This window comes from Taudactylus pleione, unplaced genomic scaffold (genome assembly GCF_031769625.1).
Source record: "Taudactylus pleione unplaced genomic scaffold, aTauple2 ptg000116l, whole genome shotgun sequence".
NCBI classification, from domain to species: Eukaryota; Metazoa; Chordata; class Amphibia; order Anura; family Myobatrachidae; genus Taudactylus; species Taudactylus pleione.
In genome coordinates this window covers 25,647,030-25,671,181 of record NW_028284518.1, presented here as the reverse complement: position 1 = coordinate 25,671,181, position 24,152 = coordinate 25,647,030, and the positions used below count along the sequence as shown (strand labels likewise).

The 24,152-nt window shown below is 42.9% G+C and overlaps 1 protein-coding gene across 5 annotated transcripts in view; it reads right to left on the bottom strand.

Moving 5' to 3' along the window:
* The window catches only part of PIGN (phosphatidylinositol glycan anchor biosynthesis class N), a 491,207-nt gene that overhangs the window by 9,162 nt on the left and 457,893 nt on the right, over nucleotides 1-24,152 (bottom strand). For 4 of the 5 annotated variants that reach the window (XM_088471817.1, XM_088471818.1, XM_088471815.1 and 1 more), the window contains one exon: nucleotides 14,748-14,800. The exons of the other annotated variant lie outside the window; for it this stretch is intronic. In XM_088471817.1, the coding sequence (XP_088327943.1) occupies nucleotides 14,748-14,800 (53 nt within the window). The remainder of the gene's footprint in view (nucleotides 1-14,747; nucleotides 14,801-24,152) is intronic. 5 annotated transcript variants of the gene reach the window in all.

Sequence of the window (24,152 nt, the reverse complement as noted above, 5' to 3'; positions counted from 1 at the left end):
TGCAGGAGCCGCCAGCCAATCAGTGGGTGCCTCCGTAGGAGCTACCCCCTGATTGGCTGTATGCGGTCAGCCTGTCTCCCCCTTAGACTTCAATGGTGTGAAATCTCCATTGCAGTCTATGGCACCCGCTGATTGGCTGGCGGCTCCTGCAATGACTGGGCACACTTGGGTTCCAGTCATTCGCGCGGAAGAAGGGTAGGTATAAATATACCCTTCCTCGAGTTTGTAATGGATCATGATTTTCGGTTTGCTTTGTTTAATGGGACCGCTTATGGTGAAGTGTGGAGAAAAACGGCGATGCCTATTATGTCACAAGGAGAGTACAAACAAAAATACTTATCTTCCAATATGGTGTATCATATTTTTCTTTGCACCGTAGATGTTCTGTGTGGTGTTTCTCTGTATATCCACCCAATCCAGATTATTCAAGCATACATAAAGATAAATGTGAACACAATGTGTAGTATCTTCTAAACCATGTCTCAATTATACAACAACCAGATGGTGTAGGGGAGAGATGCTAATCCGCTTTCTCCTGACCCACTGGTGTATCGGGTCCAATAAAGTAGAGCTATGGGGGTATAAAATCTCTCCAGAAGCATAGATGTTTAGGTCTGTCCATGCTTTAGATAGAAAGACATGATATATATTCTACACATATAGTGATTGCTAAGTTGGTGAAGGTATCTATACTGTTAAACATAGGTAATGTAATACCCAGAGTATCTAGATGACGCACCTAACTTACACAAAAAGGTGCAAACTAAAGCTTGTAAAGATTTCTCTCTCTCTTTCGGGCGACTTGATCAAGATTACCCAACTCCTGTGCTTGTTTTTTGTTACCATCTGGGTTTCATCAGGTCCGGATCCCTTTTTTTGCCTATAAGAGCATACCTCACTCTGTTTTCATGTGCATAGCCCTATCCCTGCACATTGGTGCATTTTTTACTAATTTACTGTTTTAATGGATCATGTTTTTCTGGATCAATTTTAATTTACTTGGATTTTTGTGTTATTAAACACTTTTTGTATATGCTAATTGGAGTCAAGGTTTTTGCACAATTGTAAACATAGGTTCCCAGATATGTGTGCCAACACCATCATTAGCGTGAGTATTGGTATGCACATATTTTATCTATCGCAAGATAGTCCTGATAAATATTCAGTTCACACGCGTGGTCAGAACTTATGTCCAAAAGAGAGAAAGAAACCTTTACAAGCTTTAGCTTGCACCTTTTTGTGTAACTTATAGCTACTGTTTGTAGAGAGACAAAAAAAGACAAAAAGACGCTATCTGGGGCACTCATCTACTATATATATGTAAAAGATACAACAGAATAAAAAAACAGTATATTAAAACTTAACCTTAAATCAAAAATTTCTCTCCTAAAAATGAGCGCTAAGATGCACTCAAAAATCAAAGATTGTGTCTGTGAATAGGTCACATTATAGTCGCTAAATTACGCAATACATGGCAAAAATTTATATTGTGTCTCAAAACACTAAATTAATGAGGTCAATGACCTATGTAGTAAAAACTAGACAAACACCAAATACTTAAGTCCTATATTTAAATTCAGAGGGCAGACTCCCAATAGTAACCCTTGCTAATATGTTGTGTGTCCCACCTCTCCACCGGGGATTTTGCTTAAAGTTACACTGTGAACCGTACATAGATAACACTATTTAACGTGCTCATAGAGTACATTCGAAATAATAGCAGCCAATCAATTTAGTGAAATGAATCCCTATGGCTTGCTAAGTGAAAACATATATAAATAGAAATAAACAATCCTAAAGTATGTACTAATGCAACAAACAAATCAGTATGCATTAATTTCTTCAGTGCCCTTTTGTTATTAGAATGATTGGCAATCCTTTTGTTCACAGACAAATCCTTATAAATTTTGATCTAATTGTATATGTAGGTAGTATGCACATGTATACACATAGGTGATATGACTATTATGATTCATTTTTCTATGATATATAGGGTTTGTTACATCTGCTGGTATATACCCACATTCAATTGCTTCAAATATATATTTATAGATTTTTTTACATGGTATGTATATGTATGTATAGCCGTGGCCTAAAGTTTTGAGAAAGACACAAGTAATGGTTTTCACAAAGTTTGCTGCTTCAGTGTTTTTAGACCTTTTTGTCAGATGTTACTATGGTATACTGAAGTAAAATTACAAGCATTTCATAAGTATCAAAGGCTTTTATTGACAATTATATTCAGTTTATGCAAAGAGTCAATATTTGCAGTGTTGACCCTTCTTTTTCAAGACCTCTGCAATTCACCCTGGCATGCTGTCAATCAACTTCTGGGCCACATACTGACTGAGGGCCTGATTCAGAGCCGGACGCTCTGAACGAGCGCCCGCTCTGAATCAGGGCGTTTTTTTTGGTGCGTCCTCCTGGACGCTCGCATAGCTGTGGGTTACCACCCACAGCTTATGCGAGCGTCCATGATGATGGTCGCGATGGTCAAGACCATTGCGACCATCGGGCTTGCGACGAGACCCTGCAGTAGGGTCTCACTGCCGCAAGCCCTGGAGTGATTTTGGCTCTATCAGAGCCAAAATCACTCCCACTGACATCACTAGTGATGTCAGTGGGGCCGGACCCAGACGGTAGGCGTTCCCATGGGAACACCTCCGCCTGGGCAGCCACTCCCCGGAACGCCCACCAAAGGGGGCATGCTGTCACTCACCATCGACAGCACGCCCCCTTTGGTGCGAGACCCCGAGCGACGGCTTCCCCGTCGCTCGCCGGGTCTCGCACATGCGCACGACGGAGCAGCCTCCGTCGTGCGCATGCGCATTTGGGTACCATCGACCCGCTTGCGAGCATCCTGCGCTCGCAAGCGGGTCTGAATGAGACCCTGATTCCGCCCATTCTTGCCTAATCAGTGCTTGGATCTTGTCAGAATTTGTGGGTTTTTGTTTGTCCACCCGCCTCTTGAGGACTGCCAACAAGTTCTCAATGGGATTAAGGTCTGGGGAGTTTCCTGGCCATGGACCCAAAATTTCGATGTTTTGTTCCCCGAGCCACTTGGTTATCACTTTTACCTTATGGCAAGGTGCCCCATCATGCTGGAAAATGCATTGTTCGTCACCAAACTGTTCTTGGATGGTTGGGAGAAGTTGCTCTTGGAGGATGTTTTGGTAGCATTCTTTATTCATGGCTGTGTTCTTAGGCAAAATTGTTAGTGAGCCCACTCCCTTGGCTGAGAAGCAACCCCACACATGAATGGTCTCAGGATGCTTTACTGTTGGCATGACACAGGACTGATGGTAGCGCTCACCTTTCCTTCTCCGGACAAGCGTTTTTCCAGATGCCCCAAACAATCTGAAAGGGGATTCATCAGAGAAAATAACTTTACCCCAGTCCTCAGCAGTTCAATCCCTGTACCTTTTGAAGAAAATCAGTCTGTCCCTGATGTTTTTCCTGGAGAGAAGTGGCTTCTTTGCTGCCCTTCTTGACACCAGGCCATCCTCCATAAGTCTTCGTCCTGTATCATGCCAACAGTAAAGCATCCTCAGACCAGTCATGTGTGGGGTTACTTCTCAGCCTAGGGAGTGGGCTCACTCCCAATTTTGCCTAGAACACAACCATGAATAAAGAATGGTACCAATCCTCCAAGATCAACTTCTCCCAACCATCCAAGAACAGTTTGGTAATGAACAATGCCTTTTCTAGCATGATGGGGCACCTTGCCATAAGGCAACAGTGATAACTAAGTGGCTCGGGGAACAAAACATCGAAATTTTGGGTCCATGGCCAGGAAACTCCCCAGACCTTAACCCCATTGAGAACTTGTTGGAAATGCTTGTAATTTTATTTCAGTATACCATAGTAACATCTGACAAAAAGGTCTAAATACACTGAAGCAGCAAACTTTGTGAAAACAAATAGTTTCATTCTCTAAACTTTTGGCCATGGCTGTATAGAGCCCTCTTAAGATACTTATATGTATAATGTTAGATGATATAGAAAAATAAAATATATATATATTTTTTTTTCAGCATCAACAGTGTAACCAAGACAGGTGCAAACCTGATTAGGAACTCAAAGCTAGGAACCTAAGTATACTGCCCTTATTAAACTCACTTTTCCACTGAAACTTCAGTATTTAATAAGATCGTACTAGTATGTTTACATATGCTAATTAGATTTGAGCAGATACACACCCCCTTCAGAAGTAAGTTTTCATTGATTAGTGACTAAGTCCGCTCCATTGGTTAGGAGAGCTATCCATCATCAATTGTGCATTATGATAGGAGCAGCTTGCTCTGATAAGAGTCAGGGAGAGAGTGGAGGATCAGGTTATCAAGCCCGCCAGCGAAACGCACGTCCTCCATCCTATGTCATGTCCGCTATTTATTAGATTAATCGAGAACACCGACCAGGGTATGAACTGCTCGCTATTCTTGTGGTTGGTTTTTGCTACCACAATTTTGCGAGCAGTTCTGGCTATAAAATAACCCAGTGACGTGGTCAATGACGCTGCTGTATTAATTATGCACACCCTGAAAACGCCCGTTTTGACCTTTAAGCACGCCTGCGTTCGGATCTCCACTCCCAGTTTTCAAGCACCTTCCCCTGTTACCACCCACATACGCCTCATTCTGTCACTCAAAATAGCAGGCATTCGCTATTTTGCGAGCACACGATTTTCGGCCGCACTGACTGGTTCGCGCATGCGTATTACGATTCCGTACGCATGCGCAGTTGGGCAAACATCGCTCGAAGCGAACGAGCGGCCGCTTACGAGCGTCTCTGAATCAGGCCCTAATTTCACTAAATTGATTGGCTGCCATTATCTCGAATGTACTCTATGAGCAAGTTAAATAGCATTATCTATGTACTGTTCACAGTGTAAACTTTAAGCAAAATCCCCGGTAGAGAGGTGGGGTACAACATATTAGCAAGGGTTACTATTGGGAGTCTGTCCTCTGAATTTATTATTATTATCATTTATTTATATGGCGCCACAAATGTTCCGCAGCGCCTTACAAAGTACATAAACAAGTTGTAGACAAGCGGCTTACAGGACCAGGACATGGATAATATATATCGCTACATTAGCGACCATAACACCCAGATAAGCAACAGAGCATAAGCAACCAAGTGTTAGGTGCCCTAGTGGTGAGTAAGAAGTAGATGAAACTAAAGTAGGGAGAAGTACAAGCGGGTAGAGGGCCCTGCTCGTAAGAGCTTAATATAGGACTTAAATATTTGGTGTTTGTCTAGTTTTTACTACATAGGTCATTGACCTAAGTAATTTAGTGTTTTGAAACAATATAAATTTTCACCATGTATTGCACAATTTAGCGACTATGATGTGACCTATTCACAGACACAATTTTTGATGTCTTTGATTTTTGAGTGCATCTTAGCGCTCATTTTTAGGAGAGAAATTTATGATTAATGGTTAAGTTTTAATATACTTTTTTCTTATTTTTTTGTATCTATTACATTAATATATTGTAGATAAGAGTGCCCCAGAAAGCGTCTTTTTTTGCCTCTCTGCTAACAGTAGCTATAAGTTACTTACAAACTATATGGGAGCACCACAAACAGAATGTCATCTAAAATTTCTGATAGACTGGGATGTTGGTTATATACAGTAATTTCTCTAATGCTATTTCTTTATTTGTGCGGACTCATCATGCATTTATACCTTTTTGTGTTAGTTATGTGCGTCATCTAGATACTCTGAGTATTACATTAGCTATGGTTAACAGTATAGATACCTTCACCAACTTAGCCTGCACTATATGTGTAGAAGTCAGGAGTGTTACTTACAGTATATCTAAAGCTAGGAAGGACCTAAACACCTATGCTTCTGTAGAGATTTTATACCCCCCATTGCTCTACTTATTGGGCCCGATACACCAGTGGGTCAGGAGAGAGTGGATTAGCATCTCTCCCCTACACCATCTGGTTGTTGTATAGTTGAGACATGGTTTAGAAGATACTACACATTGTGTTCACATTTATCTTTATGTATCTTTATGAATAATCAGGATTGGGTGGATATAAAGAGAAACACCACACAGAACATCTACGGTGCAAAGAAAAATATGATACACCATATTGGAAGATAAGTATTTTTCTTTTGTACTCTCCTTGTGACATAATAGGCATCGCCGCTTTTCTCCACACTTCACCACAAGCTGTCCAGTACTTTTAGACTTGGAGGGATAAGTCTTTTAGGTGTGGAGAAGCTGAAGCCTTTTTCTGCAGCATCATTTTGTCTCCCCAAACCCCTCTTTTATTAATCCCCTGGATGCCTACATGGAACGAATAGAACATGATCAACGCATAGGAAGATGTGAGTATGTTTTTTTTTTTTTCAGGTACCCGTGGATGCTACATGGAGAAGTGGACATGATTGGCTACAGGGATACTAGGTGAGTATGAGTAATAGGGAGTGTGTATGTGACTGTGCATGTATGTTTAAATAAAATTGTACTGTCACGGTGTGTGTCTTGTCATTTTTTATATATTTAATTTGCAGTACAACTACAGGAACCAGCGGGCCCGTAATACCCCGCATGCTGGTACTTGTGGTTCTCCAAGTACCAGCATGCGGGGGAGGCTTGCTGGGACCTGTATTTCTATTGCAAAAGACAATATTTACATTTCTATCTTTTACACCACATTTATACTATCAACCCGGCACACACCGGCCAGGGGTGCTGGCGATAGCCTCGGCTATAAGCCCAGACCTGGGGTGCCCTGGAGAGGTTGACCCCTTTATTGGGGGGGTCCCCACCTCTCCAGGGATCTCTGGCTTGGGTTGACTAGTGGTCAGGTGTAATGCTTTGACCGGGGGACCCGGTGAAAAGGTTTCCCTGGCTATGACATTACTCCTCCGCTAGAAAGAGTCCAGTGCTGGTTATGGAGAATACAGGGGACCCCTACTCGTTTTGTCCCCTATATGTCCAGAACCAGGAACAGATCAGAAAAACCCTGTGCTGATACTTAAAATACAGGGGCCCCCTACACTTTTTGTCCCCTATATTTTAAGAACCAGGACAGGCTTTACAGAGCCCGGCTCTGGTTATGCTTCTGGGGGAGGGGGAACGTTACTTTTATAAAAAATGTTAGTGATACTTCTTTTTTTTAACACACAGACAGAAGCCTTCACGGATCTTACTGATCTCTGAAGGCTTCTGATAAAATCGCACCTTTTAATGCTAGTCGCATTAAAAAGTGTGATGGCACATAGACAAATACTGTACTAGCACAAATTCGCATAGTGTAGTAGCCTCGAGCTGAAAAGTTTGCAGGCTATTACAGGCTAATACATTTGCGAGCCCCTGCACCAACTCGCACCTTCTAAAAATGCGAGCAGGTGCGAGTTGGAATTTAACTAAAACTCGCTCCCTATTACATTTGGCCCTATATGTCAAGTTGCCCATCATTGGTGTATAACCTCTGACTTTCCACTCCACTAATATTGGTTGATTATAACAGATAACTGACAACTAACATCATAGCAAGTGCGACGCCAACACACAGTGCCTGAAAATATACCAATCAAAATCAATTGTATTATTGTTGAACATGCAGGAAAATGAAGGTATAACAGGCCCACTTTGGTCTTCTGTGTGTCTTTCAGGTACACATGCAGGCACCAATGTAAGTTGAAAGTGATCCATTACTTACATCTTGGGCTGCTAAGCCAGGGCTGCGTTTGCAAGAGTGCTTATATTTGAAGTGCTTAATTTAAAGTGTAACTAGAATTTTTAAATTGAAGCCAGAGTTATTCAGGAGTTATTACTAACTAACTATACTTCTACCTGGGAAAGACTGTGATGTGATTTTTCATTTCTTATCATCCACAGGTAATCTAACTACTGCTCCCAACATATCTTGCTGCTTGGTGTTTCTAGTACACAGCCTTTAAAATTGCTAGGTAATCTAACTATAGAGAATTTCATATAGTTTTAAAATCTGTACCAAGGCAGGAAATTACTCTGTGTATCTGTGTTTGTGGGTTGTCCTCTGACCGTTTGTTTATTTGCTTGCTGACCCTTTGCTGTTTGGGGAGGTGTAGAATCAGTGTGGACACCTGGTTCAGTGGCAAACGCAGGATTTCTAGAGGGGGGTTTCCAAATGCTTGATTTTAGAGTGAGTGTGGCCAGTCCATGAAGAGGGCATAATTAGCACTTAACCAGCTTTAATATGCATCCTACAAAGTATATTGTGTGTCATAATTCCAGCATATACAGGACCAGCGATCACAGTAAGCCATTAAATGCAGCAGTAGGGCCATCCTGCCCGAGCTGAATGTTTTTATTTTAGATGTGGGCACCATTCCAGAGTATTGGAGCAAGTCCGCGAGTCTGGGGGAGCAGCAGAATAACCTAGCACTGCCCTGGACATATATGTACATATTGAGATCTATAGCAGCACATCCCTAATAGTGAATGTTTTCCAGATCTCCTAGCTGGTGCAAAGGTTATTTATTACTGACTGATACATGTTAAAAGTTGGACAGGTGGTGCTAATTATTTCATTTGTGATACTGTGAAGAACATGCAGCACTAGTAAAATTCTATTATATTACAATTTTTATTATGGTCATGGTGTGGGCTGGGGAGGGGGGTTTCCAGCGAGACGGAAACCCCCCCTGCGTTTGCCTATGTGGTTTCAGCCATACTTATTACTTACATCTTGGGCTGCTTAGCCAGGGCTGCATTTGCAAGAGTGCTTATATTTGAAGTGCTTAATTTAAAGTGTAACTAGAATTTTTTAATTGAAGCCGGAGTTATTCAGGAGTTAAACAGAAGGAGAAACTAACAAATCAACTATTCCTGCTATTAAGGACTGTTTTTAAAAACCACCACACTTCCAACATGCCTATGGATTGTGCCTGCACCTGGATCCCCAATGCTGCTCACATCCCTCCTGACCTCCTCATGCAATCTGCTTATCCACTCCAACTATGCCATACCAAGCGACGCAGCAAGTTGACCCCTCTAATGGACCTTGGTTGTGACCCCAAATCTTGAGGCTTGGTGAAATTTGGATCAACTCATTGTCCTTTCCTCCTAAGTTTAAACTAACCTTTCCATAAATGTTATATTACTGTCAACCTTGTATCCAGCCCATCTGTGTCACCCCTGTCTGTCTGCCCCCTCCCCCTAGAATGTAAGCTCTCACGAGCAGGGCCCTCTTCCCTCATGTGCTTAACTGTTTTCTTGTGTGCTCATTTGTTTATGTACATTGTAAGGCGCTGCGGAACCCTTGTGGCGCCATATAAATAAAGGATAATAATAATCCATTAGGGCCAGTTCAAATGGCCACAGGTTTGGCAAAATTTTATGGTGATTACACTACTTGGAAGTCTCATTTAAGTGCTGCATTGGCTTCATGTCTTTTTCCAAGTTAAATCATGCAGAAAGCATACCATTCACATTCAAGTGAAGGGCTTTAATGAAATACATGTTAACAATACAATCCAGTTGGCCCCAATGAGATGGCTGTAGATACTGGTCTCTTGGACATGTGCACATCTGCTGGAAAGTATGTTACTACCCTTTGTCAATGTCAAAGTGCTGGAGTAACCGAAGAACTATCTATTTAACTTAGTACAGTAGAATCTGGTAATTGTAGTTTTCTCATTTCAAGGTTCTCCAAAAAGGTTTTAAGGGGGGGTATTTATCAAAGACTGGAGAGAGAGAAAATTGCGAGAGATAAAGCACTAACCAATCAGCTTCTAACAATTGAAAAATGACAGTTAGGAGCTGATTGGTTAATACTTTTTCTCTCACAATTTTATCTCTCATCAAGCTTTAGTACATAGACTCCTAAAACTTAATGTAGTTGAACTCTTATGAAAACAAATTGTGGCATTACTATGGTAATTGACCAAATTAATAAACTTGCTCATAGTAATCCCATGCCATTATTCATAAGGGAAGTCACAAAAATGTATGTAACAGGCAGACAGACAAATTAATTAAGGTAATTATACCCACTGTCTAAAAACCGCTGTTGTGATAAATGTCTGTGTGTGAATTTACTCATGTGTTAAACAGGAACTTTGCTATACCACATAAAATCTTCTTTATATAAATTTCTCATCTGCTCATTGATAAATTACATTAGTTGGTGTAAATGTGTATTAAGCAGATCCTCACTAATAGAAAATATAATTTCTAACGAATAAAGCACAAATATTAATAAAACAATTATTTTTAAGTTGTTCTGTAAATTAAATATAATTAATTATTTACATTTTGTGTAGACCTATGCATTGTCTATTTCTATTGCTTCTCCTCATTAGTATGCAGCTATAATTATTGAGTAAGCTTTATCACACTGCTGAGTACATTGTGGGAAAAAATGTATACAGGGGAATCTTGTCAATTTTGGTGTAACATTTTAAAAGCATGCAAATAGAGTAGCCAATCCTCACCCATTTTTGTAAGTCTGGGATTCTGGATTCAAAATGCTCAATCCCTGGAGTCCTGGGGTTGAAGTGTACATACTGTAGATATCCTCCCCCCTGCTTTGCTTCTCCCTCATCCCCCCTGGCATCCCATTCCCTCTCAATCCTCCCCTTTCACTTCCTGTACCTTAGTCACACAGCAGTGGTCAGAAGGAGCTTCTCTAGCCTGCGGGTGCACTCTCTGGTCCTCTCCCATGCTTAGTTGCAGGAAAAGAGCTGGAGCCCTGTGATGCGGATGTTCTCAGTCACTGATTGGTTGGGAGAGCACCTGACAGTGATGATGTCACCGCGCAGTGTGGTCCCAGCGTATAAGTAACTGGGAGCAATTACACCATTTGACTCCATCTATTCTATGGGCAGCTGGGAGAGCCTGAAAGGACAGGATAATGTGACTGGAACTGAGAAGGTAAGTATTATCCCACTGCCCCTGGCCCAATCCACGGTGTGTTTTAATACCTGAGATTTATTGATTATAAACTCAGGTATTTTTGGGACTAAAAATGTCTAGGATCCAACACAAATTTTACACAGACATGAAAAAACATGAAAAAAACTGTGCTGAACAATTACAACATGGATATCATATTTACATTAAAAAAAAGAAAAGTAATCTACTGTTTTTACCGTTATATGTTAAGACATAATATGTATTTATATTACCAGAAGTCTCCTTGTAATTGTGACCCTATGCAGATTATTATATATATCTATTGTTTTGCAGGATGGGAGATCAGCTGACAGGAGCCACAGAGGACATCACCGGAGCCCCGATAATACAATCACATTGGTTCTAATTTATTACGTTTATCGTGCCACATATGGAACCCATATCATACCTAGTATTGCAATAAACCCTACATAGGGTGCTTGTGGAAATATCTCCATGTAATTTCCATGTGTTAAAACCTGCTTTTAAATGAAGATTCAGATAAAATATAAAAACAAAACAAAATAAAATATAATAAAATGTTTTTCTAATTTTAAAAATGTAAGGTTCAATTACAGTGTATTTATATTTAACACATCACATGAAAACATTTATCTTTATGGTAGATTTTATTTTTTTTTAAAGTTACCATACATTATTAAATGCAGGGAAATCTGGAAATGTTTGCTGTGAAAAGTGATAGTAGTGTATATTCACACTTCATGGTACATTAAAAGTTACATATACCTAACCACTTGCGTGACCCAGTTTCCCCAGTTGTTAACTGTAAAGATATGGGAAAGTTAATGAACCACAGGCCTGTAAGAAGACAGGATACTATTAGGACGCATTTAAAGGCTTTGTACGCTTAGTGATAGCCATTATTACACAGTGATCTGCACATTCATTAATACCTCCCTACATTAGTGTCGGAAAGGAGAAAATAATGGTAATGGCAAGCAATTGAAGCCTGCCAAATGCATGTCCTCACAAACCAATTTTTAGATACAAACATTTCAAAAAGGGATGATGGCGCATTTTCATGTTAACTATTTATTGTCTGGCTATACTCAAACAGAGGAACTCATTCAGACCCTCTCGCTAGGATGCGATCGCTTGTAGCTGGCTGATTTTCGCTTTCTGCACATGCGTACGCATTGCAATGCGTGTGCGCGTACCACTGCGAGAGATCGGGAAGTGTAGGCTCGCCCAGCATAGACTGCCCAGCTGAATGAGTGACAGGTCAAGCCATTTGTGGGTGGTAACAGGGGCAGGCCACTAGAAACGGGGGAGTGGAGGTGTGAACGCAGGCGTGCTTGAATGTCTCAACACCATTACAGAGGCGTGCATAATTAACAGGCAGCATCATTGTACACTTCACCTGGTTGAAATACACACTGAAGTAATTGCAGTGCTTGCGGCAGAGTATGGTCAACCTTAAGCGCTGCGATCGCATCCGATGGTGCTCGATGTACCAAATGGTTTCATGTACTTCCAGGAGATGACGTGCGCAAGTGGGCGTCTTATGAATGGCTGGTGGGCGTCTGCATACACAAAGTAATCGCACGCCAAGACATAGTGGGCGTGCTAATGCCTTGCAATCGCCTGCCCTGCTGGGCGTGTGATGGATTTGCATACGCATCGAGTGAGCGGGCCTGACTGAGCTCCAGAATTCTGTACAGCGTAAGGTAGCAACACACAGAACTACTTCAGTTCAAACTAAAAAGCAAATACACAAATTATGCTGTAAAATCCTGAAAAAAATATTAGTTTTGTGGGATAAATCCAGCATGACTGCATGTACAGTGCTGGGATCACAAATGCAGCAAGGTGTGTCAGACACCTCTTGCTTCATTTGCATATTTGCAAGGACAGAATTCTACTCCAAGCCCTAATTATCACTTATTTTTAGTAATCAGATCGCATTTCCCATAATTGTAATGGGAAATGCGATCTGTGTGCAAGTTACTAAAAAATACCAGCACGCCCCCTTTGTAGCGAGACCCGGAGCGACGGCTTGCCCGTCGCTATCCGGGTCTCGCGCATGCACACGACGGAGCCGCCTCCGTCGTGCGCATGCGCACTGGGCCAACATCGAACCGCTAGCGAACGCTCGCGAGCGGGTCTGAATCAGGCCCTTAGTGTCCGTCCAAGAATAGCTGTAGTAAGGGAGGCGAATGACAACTCTAAAGGAGTTACAATCTTCCATGGCAGAGATAGGAGTAACTGTGCATGGGACAACAATAGCACACATGCTTCAAAAGACTTGGTTGTATGGGAGGGTGGCAAGTAGAGAGGTCTTGTTGAAACAAATGTACACCAAAGCCCAGGTACAGTTTCCCAGAGGCATGTGGGATACATAACCATGTAGATAAAGATTGTATGGTCCAGTGAGACCAAAAGTGAACTCTTCAGCCACAATGCTAAGTGCTATGCTTGGTGCAAACCTAACAATGCGCTTCAAAGTGAAAGCACCATACTTAGTGAAACATGGTGGAGGCAGCATCGTGCCATGGGGATGCTTCTCTGTGGCAGGGGCAGGAAAGATAATAAAAATAGAGGCAAAAATGGATTGAGCAAAGAACAGGGAATTCCAGGAGGAAAACCCACTGCAGTCTAAAACAGCTTGAACTTGGGAGAAGATTATCTACTGTACCATCATGACAATGACCCAAGGCTACAGCAAAGGAAACAGTGCAGTGGCTTAACACCAAAAAGGTTATTGTCTTGATGTGCCCTAGTCAATGTCCAGATCTCAATCCAAGTGACCCTCTGTAGCATCATTTAAAAATTGTTGTCCACTAACCATCACCAACCAAATTGATGAAGCTTGAGCATTGATGCCGAGATGAATGGGCTTAAATTCCAGTGTCAAGATGTGCAAAATGTATAGACACTTACCCAAAAAGATTTAGAGCTCCAGTATAATTGCAAAAGTTGGTTCTACCTAGTTTTAATTCTGTGGGGTGAATACTAATGCAATCACTTATTTTCAGTTTTATGGGCCTGATTCAGGGATGTATGCTAAACTGATGCACAGGAACATTCTGCACATATGCAGAACAGGTCCTGTGATCTCGCCTGCAGACCCTCCCAAGCCATGTCAATCATGCAGCGGGGTTCGGAAGGCAGAGCGGGGGCATTCCTGGGAAGTGTTCCCGGAAATGGAGAAATGTCGCCCCCATTTTCCAGGAGGGACGAGGCAGGGTCTACGTCGGTGGATGCAGATTTCCTGACCTCGCAGCTCTGGTAAGCTTCAGCCACCGCAGCCTGGCCAAAGGGGCAACCATCGCGACCGGTTGAGATGTTGATCTCAGACCGTGACCTCGATCGCAGCGCTGAGATTGCAGATGCAGCAAAGAGGCGTCTGTTTGCTATAGACACCTCCTGCTGCATTTGCATTTGAGATGGACGGAATTGCACAGCCACTTGTGTGGCTCTGCAATTTCATCCACCTCTGAATCAGACCCTATGTTCCCAATCAATTTTGACATATGGTTTGATTACATTATCAAGTATTTTGTATTGATTAGTGGGAATACTTTTCAATTAAATCCATTAGGGATTCTTGTTGTAAGACATCAAAATGTGAAAAAGGCCATTGGGGTGAATTCCTTTTATACAGTACACACTATTTTGTGTAAATGTGAAAAACACTTATATAGCATAAAGCACATCTGTTGCTAAAAGGTATGCTTAAATAGTGCATGTTGTAATAGTTATGATTATAGATTAAAATAAGTCTATTTTCATTCAAATTTAGTTTATCGGATTATTGTTTGTGTTTTTGATGTTTTGTGATGTATATCTCTTTAATCAAATTTACTTTATTTTAGACTGTACCTTGTTCCAATGTCCAACCAACTCCCATAATCTTTAACCAGGAAGAAAAAATGCTGTAAGGAAGAGCAAAGCACAAGATTAGTTACCTTGTTAGAAAAGGCCGGAATCATCTTGTTGGGGTCTGCTCTATGGGGAGAATTCAATTAGGTAATAATGGAAGGTAGCCTAGGGCATTCAATTAGCCTCCCGAATTTATCCAACAGCTTGGTTAACGCCCATTAAATGAATTTGTTAAAGTACACAGATTTGTGCGTTAACTAGCTGCTATCACCCAATAATTGCAGGGTTAATTCAGATTTCTTTTCGGGTCTCAGGTGACCCGAAAACAAATCCCGGAAAAGCGGGGATAATTGAATAGTGGATGGCGTTCAATTAGCACTAAATGAATTGCCCCCAAAGTTGCTATACGGCAGGTTTTCTATCTCAAAAACAAAGAAAATTCCCTCAGCACAAATCAATTAAAAAACTGATATTCTATTTGAACATAATAAACAAAAGTCTAAGTTACATTAATTTGTAAATATAAGATAATGCACCCGAAGACAACAGGGTGAACCAAACTCTATTGTCACATATCAATGTATTTTTTGAACTATGCCAACTTATTCTGAAAAAACAAAATGGCAGTGCTCAGACAATTTCCTTAGCTCTCCCATATTCTCTGTGATGGATTCATTTTTATTTTGGCATCTTTACTAAAAGCAAAACCTCTCTGCAATCACCAATGGTTTCAGCGGCTTACTCAGCATTGCACACTAGTGCAATGCTGAACGCAGATTCCAGATTATCTGGAATCTGCTCGTGCGGAGAACACGTTCTGCTCATGTGCTGCCGTTCTGCTCAGCCAAAGGCATTTAAAGGGCGGGCACGGCCGGCATTCCTTGAAACGGGGGCTTGTCAGCCTTGTTTTCCGGGAGTGGCAAGGCCAGGTGCTGCATCCTTGGACGCAGTTTCCTGGCCTCGCAATCCGGCGCTGCCCACCATCGAGACCGATGGCTGGGAGAGTTATCTGCGACCTCGGTCACAGTGCTGGGATCACAAATGCAGCAAGGGGTGTCAGACACCTCTTGCTTCATTTGCATATTTGCAAGGACAGAATTCTACTCCAAGCCCTAATTATCACTTATTTTTAGTAATCAGATCGCATTTCCCATAATTGTAATGGGAAATGCGATCTGTGTGCAAGTTACTAAAAAATACCGGGGAAAGCCCTGTGATAATAACGCCACCTGGAGGTGGCATTATCCAGGGTCTACCCGGTTACCGAAGTCCTGCTCCGCTCTAACGGGCAGAGCAGAGCCCGGAGCCGGCCCCAGTGATCAGCTGTGTGGTCTAAACAGACCACACACTGATCACTGCTTAAAAAAAAAACTTACCAGAGTCCAGGGATCGGAGATCGGGGCTCCGGTGTCCAGTGATGTCCTTCCTCTGGTCAGCTGGTCTCCCATCCTGCACTGGGACCCGTTCAGCTGACCGGGTTCCAGTGCAGGATGGGAGATCATCTGACTGGAGTCACGAAGGACATCACCGGAGTCCCGATCACCGGAGGTAAGTTTAATTAACGGAGGGGGGTCTCGCGATTGCGGGGGTGGGGCTTAAATGCGGGAGCGGGTCTTAGCGGTGCATGTACAGGCATTTGTCACAGTATTTTTTGAGAAAGGGGATTCGCAGGGACAGAGCTTTATCGCAAGCTATGTCCCTGCAAGGGACTTTTAGTAAATCCCTGTGATATTGGCTGAATTCGCAATGAGAATTCAGTCGGTAATATCACACTACATGGGGATTGTAGTAAATAGAGCCCCTTGTAACCTGATTGCATACAAAACAATACATTTACAGTCCCTGGTAAACAGTACCGACAGGCTACGTGACATTGCTGCCTTTGATTGCATCTCCACTATCAGAAAGGGATTTACAGCTGTTTCTGTGCTGTCATAAGGCTTAGAATAATAGCCAGTGTATTTAACCGTTTTTGATGTGACTGAGACAGACACTGACACATTTCTTCAACTCTTTATTACTAAACAGGGCAATAAACAAAATTTCACGTCACTGTCAATCACCTGATATCAGTAATACCACAAACATCACAAACCCCTGGACTTCTCCTCTAGGATCACTCTTGGAGATCCTAGAAGAGAGGTCCAGGGGCCAAGTGCCCCAAGAGCATGGGGGCACAACTCCCAGCTCTGTGCAGCAGGGCCACGATGATGCAAATGGCCACATATTGTGTTATTAAGACCCACCCACTTCACAAGTGAAGGAGTCACGATGTGGGAGGTTGGACTGCTCTTCAGGGGGTCCATTCCAGGAGAGTAATCAAGTATGCTCTAATCGCTTCACCAGACATTCCTGAATGCCTCTGTGCATGTGTGACCCAGGTTTACCAGTTCACACATGGGCAGTAGAACTGTAAGCCCTGACTTGGGGTAACTGTTCAGTAGTGTAAGAGGAGGATTTTTAACAGGTGCTCATCGGGTTAGAATGGCGAGGAGGGATGTTTGGGATTCAGCAGACACAGAAGGGATTCTGTAAACAAAGGGGTGAAGAGACTGGTGGTTGCCATCAACATAATGTAGGTGGCATGCAGACAATATTTAAAGATGGTTGTCAATAGAGGAGGGTGTACGCGCGCTCCTATATGGCCGTAGGTGGTAGTGGGGTGGGGGGGGCGGGGGATGTGTAGAGGGTGAGGGGGATAAAGGGCGTAGGGGGGTGTTAATGTGGGAGGGTGGCAAGATAATGGTGCTGAGGTGTGGTACACGATGGGAGAGAAAAGGGGGGGGAAATAAAGACACTGACAATGGGTGTATAGTCCAACCTACTGTATTTATTCGGTGGGCACAATGCTACTCTAGGTGGCTCTGTGAGTGGTTTCAGTACTTTTGGATGGTGGTGGTGTCTTAGTACTGCTGGACCTTTGGTCGACAGACTTGTGGAAACCTCCGTGGTCACAACAGCCCCTGAACACCCTCTGGCCAGCCATTGGGACTACATCAGCCACCAGTTAACCTACCGGTAGGTACGTACCACATCTACAGTGCGGGACGCCGCCAACTGCACGAACTCCTGGACACCCCGGTTGCCACAAGTCTGTCGACCAAAGGTCCAGCAGGGGAACGTGCAGAATTAAGGACCGCATGCCATAGGAGCCCCCTAAAAGGGTCAACCTACATCCCAACTGTGGACTGTACTAAGACAACACCACCATCCAAAAGTACTGGAACCACTCACAGAGCCAACTAGGGTAGCATTGTGCCCACCCAATAAATAGGTTGGACTATACACCCATTGTCAGTGTCTTTTTCCCCCCCTTTTCTCTCCCACTGTGTACCACACCTCAGCACCAATGTCCTGCCCCTCTCCCACATTTACACCCCCCTCCCCCCCTCTATCCCCACACCACCCTCTACACATCCCCCTTCCCCCCACCCCACCACCACCTACAGCCATATAGGAGGGCGCGTACACCCCCCTCTATTGACACCCATCCATTAGCAGGCTTTGGTAGTCCTGCTGTATGCTGCAGCACCTACCAACCACATATCCCACCCAATTTCTCTCCCTGCCCACACCCACCCTAACCCACCCCTGATCCCGACACATAGGACCCAACCCCATAATCACCACAACTAGAAGCGCGGCCCACCTCATGATTTAAATATTTAAAGATTGCTGAGCTTTATATTAACTCCAGGTTTTATCTCCCACACAATTTTCTTCCCACAAATACAGATGAGTCCTCATACATCTATCCTTTTGTGCTACGTGTCACGAGACTCATGGTGCAACCATGAGTAGCAATTCTCAGGCTTTCATAATTTTTCCAAAATGTAATGTCTTATCTGCATGGGAGCAGCATATAAAGTCACTTATAATGTACTAGGGGCCTGCTTCACTATGGATCACAATACTGCATACACACACAGTTCAATTAAGATAGCAAGCTAAACCCCTGCAAACGCAGCACTAAATAAGGACGCCTACTTTACCATACGCACATCGGTAATACTTAGCAGAATAGAGAAACCATTGGTACAATCGAGTACCATCGGACCCATACACACACTTGCACAAGCCCTGACCTTACTCAGAAATTGCTAACAGCCACACACGCTATGAGACCTCAGGCTGCATATGGCTTCGCAGTGGCTAATTTATGCACGCCCCTGAAATGACGTGCGTTTCCTCGATCACCACCGTCACCACCCTCAAACGGCACTTCCTGTCAATCACTCTGCGATGGGTCTGCGAAGCCTCTGTGATCGCAGTCCTGATCACAGTGGCCGGCTCCCACATGCTCAGAACGCAACAATTGGCCGATTGCGTGTATATTAACTGCGATCCAAGATGAATAAAGCCCTAGGTTCACTAGATTAGAATTTTTGTTACAAAGGAATTGGTATAAAGTCACAGATTAACCACAAGAATGGTACAGCTCAACTCATATCGGACCTCCATCTTTTAACACAGGTTTCGATTTCAGTCTCACACAGCAGCTGCTTGTACTACTCGTGCCAGTGTCCAAGGTACCCGTGCAATTTGCTGCATTAGGGATGCAAATGAGATGCATATTTTGGGAAAATCAGCTTCTACCTATCGTTTTATAGAATGTACTTGATAAATGCTTCTCCGAAGCTGATTGGTTACTATGGGCAACTTTTCCACTGGTCCACATCTCCACTCTTTACACAGCTTGATACATCTCCCTCAGTGAGTTCAACTGTCATTGCTGTTGCCATATCTATCCCTGCTTTGGTGACCTCCGCTGACACCATGGTAGCAGCAACTGTCAACAAACCGGAAAAAGAATCGTCTTAGTTCTGTTTCCAGCCACAACCATGATGCTTAAAAAGAGCACCAGGCACATACCTACTGCAAACTGGCAAGTTGCCCCAAGAATGCCCACATGTCACAAAAGGAGGCCATACTTGCCTACTTTCCTGGATCATCTGGAGGATCCCGAATTTAAGGTGGAACTCCTTTATTCCCAGAAGAGTAAACAAGTATCTAGGAGGCTACCCACAGATGTCTGGTAATGCCCACTTCACTCAGGTTTCGTGCTGAATCATATCATCGTGGCCCCATCCCTCAATTAACAATGCCACTGCATAATCGGGGCAGAGCCACAATGATGGTATTGTACTATCACACCCTCCATCCACTAACTTCTGCTGCTCCACGACACCCATCTACCAGCCTGTCTGACCCCTCCCGGAGGGGAGTCTCCAACCATGAAAAAAGCCTTTCTTAGGGTCAGAAAAGGAATGAGGTTCATTTAGGATAAATTATGACAGCTAACGGTAGCTGTTTTATGATTTCTACAGTAACTGGTTCATGTTTAAGAAATCTGCCTTCTTGGCTTCTCCACATTCCATCTGTACCACACTAATGGTAGCTGCACAGAAGTGACTGGAGGCCAACAATGCTATAGCATTACAATAAACCTGGCAAACTGTTGTCTCCTGCAGCTACAATTGTTAATTTTATTACCTTATGGAAGTGTTCTTGAGGCTGATAAAAAGTTAAACTTATTCATGCTCAGAAAGCAAACACACCTATAGGTAATAGTGCATACTGAAACACATTTTGCACTTCTTAAACCTTAAGACCAGAGTGGTGGAACAAAAGTGTGGAGGGGTGCTCTCACATAGGCAAAATTCAGTAAGGCTGTGTTCACGCAAATGCAACAAATGTAGACCAGCACGTAAGAATATAAAGGTGTATATTTGTCTTCTAACTTAGGGCAGGTGCAAATACACACTGATAATGATGACTTGTAGTAAGCCAGACATGCAGGTAAACACATCTCAAGATGCAGACAGCTCTGCTTATGTGCAGAAAAACAATATTTTTCCATGCACTTTTCCTTTACTGTGGTGTTTTGCACTATTGATTACACCATTTGCATGATTTATTGTGTATGTATTTGTTTCTTTTTATGTATATAATTTTATTTTAGTTTGTGATATATGAATATTTTCATTTATTAAATGTATTTTTAATCAAACCTACTGTAGCGATTATGTTTATTCAGTCACTCTCTACTGGTATCTAGGGCAGCAGTGCGTACTTCTTTTATTTTATTAGTTTACCTTATAGGGCTCTCCCGGCCCCCACTGCAGCTGCTTGGTAATACGGGCCTGATTCATTTTGGAATGCAACTGCAAATAAAATATTGATTCCGCACGCAGTTCAACTGCGATAGTATGCTAATCCATTGTGATCGCAATGCCGCCACAGCACTACATAAGGACGCCCACTTTACCTTACAGACATCCATAATGTTTAGCAAGACTGCAAAAACATTGGTACAATCGAGTACCATCGCAGCCTCACACACACTTGCACAAGCCCTGACCTTACTCAGAAATTGCTAACTTCTGCCCACTCTATCAGGCCTTAGGCTGTGTAGGGCATCATTGTGGCTAATTTATACATGCCCATGAAACAGCGTTCAAATGCACTGGCACGTCTGTGTTTCGCCGACTACCTCCCCATCATCACCCACAAAGGGCACTTCCTGTGAATCACTCTGTGATGGGTCTGCGTAGTCACCGCGATCGCAGTTCCGATAGCAGTGGCTGCTTCGTGCACTGCGATGCATATGCAGAATGCAACAATCAGCCGTTTGTGTGTTTATTACCAACTGCGTCCCTAAATTCATACTTAGAATTATATTATCATTATTTTTTAGGAAATTAAGTTACTTAAACGTTATAAATATATTATATTAAATATATATATATATATATATTGCTTATGGGGTATTTACCCTCATCTCTGTATCTAAGCCTTGCATCCCCTTATATGAGGGTTGTTCATTAAATAAGGTAACAATACCTCTCATTGTATACATTTATTCAACTCATCAATGTACATATTATCAATAGTATGGCCATGGTACAGATTATTTTCCCACATAGTCCCTATACTTCTCTAAACATTTGTTCCAATGGTACTCCAAGGCATCTACAGTATTCCAGACATAGAAGAAATCAGTGTCAAGCACCTGAAACTTACCATCTCAGTGTTAATTATATCTACGAAAATTTTGACTAAAAGTAATCATTGACTACATTTTTTTGAGGACTAAAATGTAACAATAACAATAATATAAACATTTTATTAACAAAAATTATGACGAAATCTGTGACCAATCTTTATTAAGCGACAAAGACTAAAGCTACATTTGAAATCATTGTCAAAATTAACACTGGTTCTAACAAACTTAAGGCATTAATTTGTATAACTATTACAAGTCTCCAGCGCGCCTTGTTACTTACCCGTGCTCCGGGTGTCTCTCCTTCTCTGGGTCGCTAGCCACACACCCAGACTTCTGCTCCTGTACAAAGCACACGCAGTACTTGGATGGTACCTTCTGTTTCTAGGAGATTGGAACGCGGACTGCGGCACGAGATACTGGATGATGTTTCCTCCTCACCTGTGGATTCCATTAATCGCCTGCCTTGTATCCATTGGTTCAGCACCTAGCCTACTGGTTCATCGCCGGCTTGCCAACTACAGGTTGAGTCTCCCATATCCAAAATGCTTGGGACCAGGGGTATTTTGGATAACGGAATATTCCGTATTTTGGAATAATTGCATATCATAATGAAATATCTTGGGAATGGGACCCCAATATACACATAGAATGCATTTATGTGTTATATACACCTTATACACCAAGCCTGCAGGTAATTTTACACAATGTTTTCAATAATTTTGTGGCTCAAGCAAAGTTTGTGTACACATATGAGATAAATTTATGTTTCATTTACACCCTATACACACAGCCTGAAGGTAATTGTATACCATATTTGTAATAATTTGTGCCTTAGACAAAGTTTGTGTACATTTAACCATCAAAAATCAAAGGTTTTATTATCTCAGTCATGCCAAAATTATTCCGTATTTCGGAATATTCCGTATTTCGGAATATTTGGATATGGGAGACTCAACCTGTATAGCGTGTCTGTACATGCCCTTCCGGTTCCTGCCAGTCATGTTCATGCTTGTCTGTGCCTGTTTCTGCCATTGCCTCGTGGACTCTCAGTCTAAACTCTCAATTCTTCCATCTAGAGTTCTGATATACTGCTATCAACGGAGTCCTCCGGGTATGCTGTTTCTGCGGCCTCTCTACTCATTTGGCCATTAGTTACCATCTCTCAAGCCGCATCTCTGCTGTCATAGCTGCACCTCGGCCCGCAAGGCTGCATCACAGCCTGTATTCACCTTGGCTTTCAAGCCGCATCTCGGCCCGTAAGGCCGCATCACAGCCTGTATTCACCTCAGCTCTCAAGCAGCATCTCGGCCCGCAATGCCGCATGATAGCCTGTGTTCACCTCGGCTGTCAAGCCTCATCTCGGCTGTCATAGCCGCACCTCGGCCTGCAAGGTCACATCACAGCCTGTATTCACCTCGGCTCTCAAGCCGCATCTCGGCTGTCGTAGCCACACCTTGGCCCTCAAGGCCGCATCTCAGCCTAAATATTTACTGGATCTCCAGCTGTACTTCGGCTCTCAAGGCTGCATCTCAGCCTGAATATCTACCGGCTCATTAGCCACATCTCGGCCCTCAAGGCTGCATCAAAGCCTGTATATGCCACAGCTCTCTAGCCACATCTTGGCTGTCAAAGCTGCACCTCGGCCCTCAAGGCTGCATCAAAGCCTGTATATGCCACGGCTCTCTAGCCACATCTTGGCTGTCAAAGTCGCACCTCGGCCCTCAAGGCTGCACCCCGGCCCGCAAAGCCGCATCAAAGCCTGTATACTCCTCGGCTCTGTAGCCGCATCTCGGCTATCAAAGCCGCACCTCGGCCCTCAAGGCTGCATCTCACAGCCTATATTCTAACCAGCCCTCTAGCTGCAGCTTGGCTCTCATAGTCGCACCTCAACTTCTTCAAGCTCTACTTTGAAGACCTCACCTTGTCCAGTCCATTATCGGTCGCATAACATCCTATGGCTTTAGGATAATCGTATAATCCCCTACTATCCCAGGTTTAAGACCAGGGGGCTGCCTAAGTACCGGTGAATGTGTTTAATTCTAAGGGAACAGCAGGTGGTTGCTAGTGGCAGAAGACCTCGCCACAGTGGTTCTAGGGGTCTTACACAGTGATTCCTAAGAGACCATAGCAATAACACATTTTCACTCAGCCTACAGAGCCTAGATTACGAAACACATACTTTAGTTAAAGATATGCTGATTTAAAGTTCTTAAGGGAATTTTAGAGAAAAGTTCTTCATTAAAATCCATTACAGTATCATTAAGCTGTTTGCAAAAATTATGACTAAACATTGACTAAAATTATACTAAAATGAAAACTGAGGTCCACTGACTAAATCTTGACTAAAACAAAGCAAAATAGAGAGACTAAAATGTGACTTTAAACCAACTACAATTTTA